This window comes from Crocuta crocuta, unplaced genomic scaffold, assembly GCF_008692635.1.
Source record: "Crocuta crocuta isolate KB4526 unplaced genomic scaffold, BGI_CrCroc_1.0 scaffold32, whole genome shotgun sequence".
Classification (NCBI taxonomy): Eukaryota; Metazoa; Chordata; class Mammalia; order Carnivora; family Hyaenidae; genus Crocuta; species Crocuta crocuta.
The window spans coordinates 2,485,977-2,498,118 of NW_027529424.1; the positions used below are offsets into that span (position 1 = coordinate 2,485,977).

The following is a 12,142-nucleotide window of genomic DNA, read 5'->3' on the forward strand; positions in this document are numbered from 1 at the left end:
CTCTCTCTCTCTCTCTCTCTCTCTCTCTCTCTCTCTCTTTCTCTCTCTTAAAAATAAATAAACTTTGGGCGCCTGGGTGGCTCAGCTGGTTGAACATCCAGCTGTGGCTCAGGTCATGATCTCATGGTGCCTGAGTTTGAGCTCCATATCGGGCTCTGTGCTGACAGCTTAGAGCCCGCTTTGGATCCTCTGTCTGTCTCTCTCTCTCTCTCCCCCCAAAATAAATAAACAGGTAAATAAACTAACTTAGAAAACTGTGAAAACACACTATTTTTTTTTCAACATTTGCCACTCTACCCTTCTTTTAAAAGTTAAAAATTTTATGAGATGTTGGCACCTGGGTGGCTCAATTCGTTGAGCGTCTGACTTCAGCTCAGGTCATGATCTCACAGTTGGTGAGTTTGAGTCCCTCATCGGGCTCTTTGCTGTTAGCACAGAGCCAGCTTCAGATCTTCTGTGTCTCTCTTTTATCTTTACCCCTACCCTGCTCATGCACACATATGCACACGCGCATACACACACATACACCCACACGCGGTCTCTCAAAGATAAATAAATATTAGAAGAAATTTTTATGAGATGTCAAGTTGATACAAAAGAATTCTATAAAATATGTACAGGGCTTAAAGAACAGCACCCATGCGTCCACCATCTTGTATGAGAAACGACATGGCCGTGGAAAGCCCAGAGGTGTCCCTCCCACACTCTGCTCCTGGATTCCTGCGTAGGACCAGCTCCTGCTCTGAATCTCCTGTTTATTCTCATGTATTTTACTATTATTATTATTATTAATTTTAGAGCAAGAGAGGGAGAGAGAGAATGTTAAGAAGGCTCCATGCTCAGCGTGGAGCCCAACCTGGGGCTTGGTCCCACAACGCTGGGATCATGACCTAAGACGAGATCAAGAGTCAGAGGCCCAACAGATTGAGCCGCCCAGGTGCCCCCTCATGTATTTTTAAATATTTTTTTCACAAAGATTTGTATCTTTAAGCAGTTAGTTGGGTTTTTTTATTTTTTGCTTCAAAGAATCGTACCTCTTTTGCTTGCTGTTTTGTGGATACTTAACATTCCTCAGTGTTATTATTAGGTGTATATAGTGGTACTTAATTCATTTGCATCGCTGTACAATTGTCCACTTGGTCACTGACTTAGCCGGTCCAGTGCTGCTGGGCAGTCGGGTCCCTGCTGAGAACTTCCTCAGCCCAGGCTCGTGGTTCACACATACCAGAAGTCAGTGCTGCCTCAGCGTTTCTAGATGGTGCTGATCACTTCTGAGGGTGCTTGCTCGCCACAGTTTACAGTGATCTGCTACATTAAAAATTTTCTGTGATATGTTTTCCCATTTATCTTACATATATTTTTTTACTATAAGAAATGATATGCTTATTATAGAAGTTTTTAGAAAATGAAAAAAAGAGAGAAAAAACATTGTCCATAGTCCCACCACCCAAGACAGCTTCTGTTAATATATTTATGTTTTCTTCCAGGATTTTTTTCAGTGATTGGTTGGTGGTTTACTGTTGTTTTATTGTTCGTGTTTTCAACTAGTGGTTATCATGCATTTTATTTGTATTTGGCGTCTGTTTTTATTTACTTAACATTACTGAATTCTTTTTTTTTTTTCCACATTATATCATCTTAGAACACATAATTCTTATTAGTGCCTGGATGGTCTACCAGAGATACACCCTAATTAATTTACCTTGTGCCCACTCCTGAATTTGGGGTTGGGAGGGTATTAGATTTTTTCCATAGTTTGTTTCTGTGTTCCAAGAATGTTTCTTTGGCAATATTCCAAAGTCAAATTGTAATTATTTAATTCTTTGTACTCAGTTGCTCTCCTCATGTGCCACTCAAACTATTTAAGGAGTCTTTCTTCTTTTTTGGTCCTTCAAATTAAGTCATTAAACAGTAAGAAAATGATTTTTACAGATTTGCATTTGTATGCATTTTCAGTTTGCTTGTATTTGAGCATTCGAGATTCCAGTCCTTACTGTTTGTATGTTGTTGGGAGGAGTACAATATGGCAGAATCTTATGGGGGAGTATGTGATTATATCTAACAAAATTGTGTGTACATTTAGAACTAGTGGTCCCACTTCTATGACTCGTGAAATGACATGCATGCAAGGCTGATACTCATTGAAGCCTGTTTATAATTGCAAAAGAAGGAAACAACCTAGATGTTTGTCAGTAAGTTACTGAGTGTTCTAGTCTATGTGCTGACAGTGGAATACTATACAGCCATTAAAAGGAGTGAAAGATCTTTATTCTTGGAAGCTCTCTCTTTGTTTTTTAAGAGTTGCCTAATATAGGGGCACCTGGGTGGCTCCATTGGTTGGGCGTCCAACTTCAGCTCAGGTCATCATCTTACTGTTCATGGGTTCAAGCCCCATGTCAGGCTATCTGCTGACAGCTCGCAGAGCCTGGAACCTGCTTCAGATTCTATGCCTCTGTCTCTCTCTACCCTTCCCCCACTCATGCTTTGTCTCTCTCTCATTCTCTCAAAGATAAATATTAACATTTAAAAAATTCTTTTTTAAGTTGCCTAATATAAAGTTAAATAGTAGCAAAACCACATGGGGAAGAATTATTTCAATTCACTTTGAGCCTGGTATTTTCAGTATATATCCTCAGGACAAAAATCCACAAAGATATGTCATTGTGTTTGGTGTATTTGTGTTTAGGAAAATATTAGTACAGTATGATAAAAAATAGTATAGTAGGGAACAAATTTTAAGAATAAAAAGAAATAAGCAGAATTATAAACTAATTTTAGGATGCCTGGGGGTTCAGTCAGGTAGGCACGCAACTCTTGATTTTGGCTCAGGTCATGATCTCATGGTTCGTGAATTCGAGCCCTGCATCGGGCTCTGTGCTGGCAGTGAGGATACTGCTTGGGATTCTCTCTCTCCCACTTTCTCTGCCCCTCCCTCACTAGTGTTTTCTCTCTCTCTCTCTCAAAATAAATAAATAAACATTAAAATTAAACTATAATCTTTACTTTGGAATGAGCAGTATGAACTCAGAAATTTTTTTTCCCCCTAAAAATGCTTCTTTCCAAGCCAGCTGAAAAGCCTGGGAGCAGTGGTAACCCGGCAGTAAGGGCCACCCAGGGCCCAGATTGTGATCTGAAAATGAACATTTCCCATGAAGAAGTGCCAGGACTCCTCGGGGAAACCGCTGATTTGAACTCTGGGAAAGGAAATGCAGAAGATAAGCCTGGGACCTCCTATGCCTGAAAGTAGCGGAGCTGTCAGCAGCTCTTGGGGCCCTGTCACTGCACTTGGCCAGCACACCCCGTCACACTGGGAAAGGGCAGTGTGAATATCGAAAGGAAGAGTGACTGAGGTCAGCCGACACATATCAAATATCTAAACTCCAGTGAGATCATGATGAGAGTTGAAACTTCTGGCCACCTTTGGAAGTTGCTAGAGCACTGATCCTTTATGAAAGCAAAGGAATCAGTCACATATTTTACCTTTCTTGTATGGACTGTATTTTGGGAAATCCAAATAAATTGGTTTTTTTAATTCTGTAGAATAGTCGCTTGTAATAGCTGCTGGAAGAATGAATCACACCTTTGCCATTTTTGCTGCCCCCTTGATTTAATGAACCTCAACAACAAACATCAACGGCTGCTAAAAACCGTGATAAGTGCTGCCCCCCACACACCATCAATGAAGTACTCTTACCAGAGAAACTGAACTTGAATCTCATCCGGCCTTGGACCTGGCTGCCAACGTGGTAGAACCTGTCAGCATCAGGGAAGACCACCGAATCCAGAATGTAGGAACCGCCACAGAACAAGGGACTGTCTCCACAATAGACAAATGGCATGGGGGAGAAAAAGAGGAAACTGTTAGAAACTGAGAGGTTTAGGAGACCTGATACATCCAATATTGTGTTGGAATGATCATGGTATTGTAGTTAACAAGATTTTTAAAAATCTTATATTTATTTTTAAAAAGATTTTTAACATTTACTTTGGGGGGGGCGCGGGGCGTGGGTAGGGAAAGGGGCGTTATCAGCTCAGAGCCCAATGCAGGGCTTTATCCCACAAACTCGGGTTGTGACTTGAGCTGAAATCAAGATTCAGATGCTTAACTGAGCCACCCAGGTCGCGNGAGTTAGATGCTGAAATATTTACAGATGCAGTAGTCTGACTGGGGTTTGCTTTAACGTTACCCACGCCACCCACATCCCCCAACAAGTAGGTGGGAATAGGTAAGACCCCAGCAGAAAGGTGGTAGTGGTTGAAGCTGGGTTTTGTTGGGTACACAGGAAGGAGTTCCTTGTGATTCATTAAAATTCCCATAGTAAAATTAGCAGCAGTAATTCCCTGTGCAGGGATAAAATGGTGATCAGTACCTTAAAAATGGAACCCTGATTACTGGCTGGGATTTGCTGTGTCCTCTTGAATACTCTGGTCCTCTAAGCTCATCCAGGAGGGCACTGGGAAGAGCTGCTGAACTGCATGTCTTCGCTGATGGAAATGTCATTGGCTGCCCCGCTGTCCTGGGTGCAGATGTGTTCAGAGAATGGATGTCTAGTTGCTTAACCACCACAAGGGACTAGAAATTCTCCTCTCCACCTGTGTTGTTGAGGATGCACTTAAAGTAAAAGAGATCTTGGTCTAAAAAGAAAATATACCAAAAAACACATTCATTCCAGAGTACTCCTATAAACATGGAGTGTATTTCATATAATGAGAAAGAAGTATTTTTTAAAAATTAGTTAACTTCCCCCCCAATGAACTACTTCAGTATGAATGTAGCAAAGGACTGCATGCTGTATATGAAGAAAACTCTAAAACTGATGACAGAAGTCAAAGAAGATGTAAATGAGAAGTATTCCAGGTACAGAGATAGACTCAGCATCATCAAGATGTCAGTTCTTCCCATCCTGATGTGTGAATGGAACTCCATGCAGCCCCATTCACAATCCTAGCCAGTTATTTTGTGGATATTGACAAACTGGTTGTGAGTTTATATGGAGGCAGAGGCCCCAGCGCAGCCGACACGGTGCTGAAGGAGGAGAGCCGGAGGACTGACGCCACCCAGCTCCAAGGTAGTTTAGTTACAGTCGTCACCACAGTGTGACACCAGTGTTAGTAGACAGAATGCAGAGTCCAGAAAGGGGCGGGGATGATTCAATGAAGACAGCATGGAGCCTGCTTGGGATTCTCTCTCCCTCTCTCTGCTCCTCCCCTGCTCATGCTCCCTCTCTCTCAAAATAAATAAACATTTTTAAAAAATAAAATGAGCTATCAAGCCGTATAAGACATGGAGGAAACTTAGAAGCGTATTTCTGAGTGAGAAGACCATCTGAAAAGACCAAAGACTCTTAAGAATCCAACTCCGATATCCTGGAAAAAGCGAAACTATGGAGACAGTGAAAAGAGCAGTGGTTGCCAGGAGTTGGGGAGCGGGTGGGATGAATGGGTTGAGCACAGAAATTTTAGGTCAGTGAAAATACTCTATGGTACTAATGATGCATATGAGGCCTACATTTGTCAACACATACACTGTACAACGTCAAGAGTGAGCCCTGATGTAAACTGAACTTGAGTCAATAATAATGTGTCAGCAATGGCTCATCACTTGTAACAAGTGTACCACCCAATGCTAGCTGTTAATAATTTAAGAGAAGGGGGCAGGGAGTATATAGGAACCTCCTGTACTTTCTGCTCCTTTCTTCAAACCTCAAAGTACTTTGAAACCTTTTTTTTAATTAAAAAATTAACCTTAATTTAGGCAATGCACTTGTAGTGAGAATGTCTTGAATTTAGGTCCATCTTAAAAAGTCTTGTTCTTTGATTTTAGGATGCCTTAGACCGGTTTACCTTTTGTTGAAGTAGTAATTCTTTTTTCGTTCACTGGAGAATTATTGTGGACTGAAGCTGCTGATAGTTCTAAATGGTTCAAGTGGAATAAGAAATTAACTCTCAGGGGCATCTGGATGGTTCAGTGGGTTTGGCTTAGGTTATGATCTCCCAGTGTATGAGGTCTAGCCCCGCATCAGGCTCTGTGCTGACAGCTCAGAGACCAGATCCTGCTTCAGATTTTGGGGTCTGTCTCCCTGCCCCTCCCCCATTTATGTGCATGTGCACGCTTTCTCTTGCTCAAAAATAAAAATTTTAAAAAACTAAAGAGAAAAGAAAGCAACTTTCAGAATTTCACTCTGGTTTTTGTTGGGGTTTTTTTGAGAAACTACTTTTTCCTTATTCCAGTAATGTCATCTTCCTGACGAATTAGGAGTATTGAGATCATAGTTTATTTAAAATTTTTAGATGAGGAAAGGTATTTTTTTTTTTAATGTGTATTCAGAACATGAGCGGGGGAGGGGCAGAGCGAGAGAGGGACACAGAATCCGAAGCAGGCTCCAGACTCTGAGCTGTCAGCACAGAGCCCGATGCGGAGCTCGAACCCACAAACCACGAGATCGTAACCTGAGCTGAAGTCCGACGCTCAACCGACTGAACCACCCAGGTGTCCTGAGGAAAGGTGGCTTTTTATTCTCAAGTCTTCATTTATTTCACCAGATAATAAATGGGTCCTCTGTCCTCTCTTAGCTGCAGGACTCATGCACACGTTCAATGCCCACGCTGCCACTGACATCACGGGCTTTGGAATTTTGGGCCACGCTCAGAACCTGGCCAAACAGCAGAGGAATGAGGTGTCCTTTGTGATTCACAACCTTCCCGTCCTGGCCAAGATGGCTGCTGTGAGCAAGGCCTGTGGAAACATGTTCGGCCTCATGCATGGGACCTGCCCGGAGACCTCAGGTACAAGGATACTGGGCCCAGATCTGAGGACTAAACTAGTGAGGCTAACGGAAATTTCCCTGACAGGAAAGCAGCCAGGTACTTGGGCATGACCCCACTTAGCGTGAGGTCGGTGCTGGTAGATAACCGTGGCCTTCTTAGCATGAACGTTCTCAGGCCCCTCGGATGCTGTAGGTCACCCGTCTCCTGCCATTCTGTGTGTGACGAGAGGAGCATTAAATTCCGTGTTTCTGTTTGGTGACCGGATGGAAGGTGGGGAGAATGTGGGAAAAGGAGTCATTAACTCAGCTGTCTTTGAAACTTAGCATTTGAATTAACTGTGATACATACAGGTTACATTGAACAGGCTATATTTTTCCTGAAGAAAAAGTCTAAAATTGGAATTTTAGGAATGAGAGTATTTTATGTCTTCTGGTGCCCCTTACCTTGATGCCTGCATTTCATCCTATACATCCTGTCTTTTTTCAGCTTTTCTTATTTCTTTCTTATTGCTAACTCAGGAGTTTCCCTACCCTGAGAAAAGGGTCAGATCCTCTGGGCATTTAAAAATACCAATGGCTTCTGGTGCTCCTTGGCTCAGTCGGTTAAGGGTCTCTTGGTTTTGGCTCACGTCCATGATCTCATGGTTCATGGGTTTGAGCCACATCGGGCTCTGCGTTGACAGTGTGGAGCCTGCTTGGGCTTCTCTCTCTCTCTCTCTCTCTCTCTCACTCTCACTCTCTCACTCTCAAAATAAGTAAATAAAAACTTAACGAAAAAAATACCAGTGCATACACCTGACCCCCCCAGTAAGCCTGATTAAGCCAGTCTGGGGGTAGGCCTGGTCAGCAGTAATTCTAACAGTGCACCCAGAGGATTGCGGGGTGCAGCCAGAGGCGAGGACCTCAAAGCCTGCCCATGTGTCAGCTCTGTAAGAGGACTTGCAATTCTCTGGTAGGCCTCCCACAGCCTCTATAGAGGACTTTCAGTTTCCTGTCTAAATCCATTTTCTAGAAAAAAAATTCCAAGAGCGCAACTGAACTGTTGGTTCAGTGTCTGGCCAGAATAGTGCCTGGCATCTAGTGGGCCACTTAGTGCCAGCGGATGAGCCACTGATGCCACCTGGTGGGCCTGGAGTAAGTGTTGAATGAATTTCTGTCTTAGCTACTGACCTATTGATGAAGGTTTTTATAACATGTTTTATGCTTTTTTTGTTTTGAAGATGACAGAGCCCGGGACAGGACCTAGATGCTCTGAGGCATACACTCCTTCATGATCTTAAGTTTTAAGTTAAAAAAAAAGCTTAAAAAGCGCTTTTTGTAACATGAGGAAATCCACGTAGAAAAGAAAAAAAGGAAAAGTTCTCTTTTGGTTTTAAATATTTCAGTGTAGCAAGAAAAAAGTAGCTGCCACATATATTATTGAGGCCTCAAATGCCTTACTTCTATGCTACCCAGTGTTAAATGAGTCACACGCAGCTCATTTTCACTGTTTAAAGGTTGTTGTGTGCTTTTAATATAGTAGTTTACTAAGAAGTCGCCAATTGCTCGGCAGTTTAATCTGTGGGATTCCCAGTTGACTGGAAAGGGCGGCTCTTGTAGAGACAGAAGAGAGTTGGTGGCTGAAGGGCATCTTGGTGGAAGCATAGTGGAAGACCGGAAGCGCTGTGCAAACACGGGAAGCGCAGTAGAGAGACCGTGGCAGAGCCCTGAAGATAATCCTTTTTTTTTTTTTTCTTTTTTTTTTTTCTCTTTGCCAGGAGGCCTCCTAATCTGTTTACCGCGTGAGCAAGCTGCTCGATTCTGTGCAGAGATAAAGTCTCCCAAATACGGGGAAGGTCACCAAGCGTGGATTATTGGGATCGTAGAGAAGGGCAACCGCACGGCCAGAATCATAGACAAGCCCCGGATCATCGAAGTCGCACCACAGGTGGCCACTCAGAACGTGAACCCCACCCCGGGGGCCACCTCTTAATCTAGACCCAACTAGCTATTTGGTTTTGTTTTTAAATAGATCTATTTCATTTTTCATCATTGCAATTAAAGACTATAAACAACTACAAAAATCTCATTGTGTCTACACATCTGGTGACCTTAGGTCGATTTGTGAGTGGATGCAATTAATAAAATAAAATCCATTGCCTTTTTTTCCTGTTACATTAACTGAAGATGCACCTAATCTTGAGGCAGCTTCTGAGTTGAGAATTATATTGTTATCCAATACTGTTGATTCATTTTGAATCTTTAGACACTTATCTCTTGCCGCATAGGCTCTTTTTAAAGGTGCTTTCACGTAGCACAGACATTACCAGTCGTGGTGTCAAATAGCAGTTGGTGTCTTTTCATTTTGTGTGTATTTATCGTTCTCGGTCTGGTCTTTTTTTAAGTGTCTTGAATGGGATTCTGGAAAGATGGAATTGGTAAGTGACACAGTGGTAGCCCGGTAGTGAGAGGGTTGCGTGGTTCCTTCCAGTCTTTGATTTTTAAAGCCCGGTCTCCTCATTCGAGAGCATCTCTTTGACCCAGGACATTTTCCCAATAGTGCATTCAGTTAAACAAGGCAAGTGCTTAACTCTGCATGGAAAGCACTTTGAAGTTTTCTACAAAAAAGAAATCAGATTTCTTTTTTGTAGCCTTCCTAATATTTACAGTAATACCATTAACTGTCTTCTTTATTGACAGCAAAAAAGGATTCTTTTTGCAATGTAATTAGATGTTCTATAGAGCAACAAGGAATTGCCTCCCTAAAGGGGGTTCATGTATAATACTCATTTACAATTCAATATATAATTAACTACACAAATAATTTTTAAATATAATCCATAATAAAGACTGTTCTGTGGATGGTAGTGTTTAATACATTTTATATTTTGTATAGTGATTCAGGCCTCTTGTTTTCTTAAAATCAGCAGTTATTCAGCCTAATTCTTAGCATTATTTTGTCCTTGGCGCCAGTATATTTTCGTGCACGCTTTCTGTGATCTGTGTTAAAAACCTGCATTGCCAACATTGCAGCTTGAACTTAAACTTGTTATTCAAATAAATATTTAATTTTTTTTTTATTGCTCTTGTATAATCAGATGCCCCCTTTAGTATTATTTTAGAAGCATTGGGAGGGTTTTGGCTAAAAGTACAATTTATTGGGGAAAACTAGATTTTAGTTTTATAAAACTTTTAAGTCTTTCATGGGACCTATATTTTCTTGAATTAAATTTTGTAGTTCTAGAACAAATAGGTGATCTAAAAAGGTGTTTATCTGTGTTACTCAAAAACAGAGGCTTCCTTCTGTCTTAACCCACCAAACAGTAAGGAGGGGATTGCTCTCATTAAGCACAAGTGCACTGACGGCTCAAGTGTCTGCCTAAGAGAAAAAGCACCCCCGTCCCTGCAAGTTTCTGAATGCCTCCTGCTTACAGGCACCCAAGCCGTGAGAACAGCCCCTCTTCTTGCCAAAGGAAACCACCCCTCAAGAGAGGACGCCCCCGGAAGAGGCTTCACCGTGGATGCGCCCTCCGCCCGGAGCCAGAGGGCAGCCGTTTTGCGGGCATGACTGGAACTCAAGCCATACGTGCGGGTGTGCGGGACCTCAAGGGCCGCTAAGGAACTGACACTGATTGGACGTTTTCTAGGGATTTATACAGATGTTGGTCCTCAAAAGCTACAAACCAGTGGTCTACAAAATAAAATGTGTTGGAAACCTCTGAGTAAGGTGAACATACTGTTGAGCTTTTTTTTTTTTTTTTTTTGATAGACCAGTGATCACTAAATCAGAATTCTTTTTAAAGTTGATCATGTCTTGAATGCTTATGATTTCCTTGGTGGTGGGCCTACTGAGAGGAAGTGAGCTAATCGGATTATATACCTGAGGATATCTTCATGGAGACTCATGGTTAGAAAATGCTGGGTACAAGGAGGTCCATGTAATTCATGTGATCTTGGGGAGGAAGGACTGGTAAAAAAGCTGGGTTTCCGAGAGAACATTAACCTGCACTAGGATCACTTGGAGATGCTTGTCACATGCCCTACCCCAGACCGGCAGAATCTGGATTCTGGTGGACTAGGGAATCTATCTTTCATAGGCACCCCCAAGTGGCCACTTACAGGGAGGTTAGATCTAAAGGGGTGTCAAGAAGGGCCGGGGGAGGCGAAGGAAGGAAGGAAAGGAGCTGCTTTCACAATATGCTCTTACAGGAATTTTTCTTCCACTTTTGGCCACTCTGTTTATTGCCATCTGGGCCCCGCAAAACCCAGACCAACCCAAATATTTTGAAATTTCCTTGAAGGATCAAGTGATTGGATTTTTGACTTCTTAGCAAAATCTGTGTAAATAATCTTCAAATTTGGTGAAGAGTTAACAGACAATACTTTGGCTTCCTGGTAGCCCTTTAACACTTCACATTGACCTTGGGTACAGTGATTTATTTTCCTTAAATCCTACGATGCAGTTGCATCCAAAACTACAGCTTGTTAAAATACACAGGATTGTTTCATACAGCCTGGAGAGGCTGGGCCCTGGTGAGGTAGGTCAATTATTCCCTCGGGCAACAGGAGTCACTTGCCCGGGAATATCAAAGCCTCGCTTGTTATTTGCACAGGCTGTGTTGAAACATTTACTGTAATTCTGTCCAGGAAGAGAAACTGAAATATTGTGTAAGCAATATGTACTTTTCGGCTAAATGTTTTTTAAATCGCTTAGTATATTGTAGTCTCCAAGTTCTGCATGCCTTCTGATGAATAAACACGAGTGTTTTAAGTTGTTCTGATTTTAGATGTATGAGCCTGCGGTTTCCGTCTGAATTTAGTGTTGCCTTTAAAAGAGTTCTATCTGAATTCTAAGTCTTACAGTCTTGCTTTGTAAAGAGAGACCAGAATAGCTATATGATACTATACTTTTTTTTTTTTTCAGAATAAAGTAAGCATAGATAACGATGGTTCAGATACTTAAATATCTTGTGTGTGAGTGTGTGTGTAGAGAGATCTCTCTCTACCTCCTTGTGCTCATTTCCCACACTCAACACCCTTATTCTCTAGATGAGGTAATGGTTACATAGACAATATAACTTAGTTTCAATAGTAATTTGTACCTTTTCTCATTAAATGCCTCCATGAGTGATGCAATTAAAAAAAAATTGTTTACTTTTGAGAGAGAGAGAGAGTAAGCAGGGGAGGGGCAGAGAGGGACGGAGACCCAGAATCCCAAGCAGGCTCCAGGCTCTGAGCTGTCAGCACAGAGCCCCAAGCAGGGCTTCAACTCACAAGCCATGGGGATCGTGACTTGAGCTGAAGTCGGACACTCCACCAACTGAGCCACCCAGATGCCCATGAATGATGAAATTTTTAAACGTGCCAGGGTCCACGTGGAAAACCAACAGATTCAA

General features: G+C 42.1%; 1 protein-coding gene across 5 annotated transcripts in view; it reads left to right on the forward strand.

Annotated features, from left to right (window-relative positions):
* The window catches only part of SEPHS1 (selenophosphate synthetase 1), a 31,065-nt gene extending 19,545 nt beyond the window's left edge, over nucleotides 1–11,520 (forward strand). For 3 of the 5 annotated variants that reach the window (XM_077758483.1, XM_077758485.1, XM_077758484.1), the window contains 3 exons: nucleotides 6,574–6,786; nucleotides 8,525–8,694; nucleotides 10,040–11,520. In XM_077758483.1, the coding sequence (XP_077614609.1) occupies nucleotides 6,574–6,786; nucleotides 8,525–8,694; nucleotides 10,040–10,129 (473 nt within the window). In that variant the 3' untranslated portion in view covers nucleotides 10,130–11,520. Of the gene's footprint in view, nucleotides 1–6,573; nucleotides 6,787–8,524; nucleotides 9,827–10,039 lie in introns of those variants that run through there. The other 2 variants (XM_077758487.1, XM_077758486.1) reach the window with 2 other exon arrangements.
* The last annotated feature ends 622 nt before the right edge of the window (nucleotides 11,521–12,142 follow it).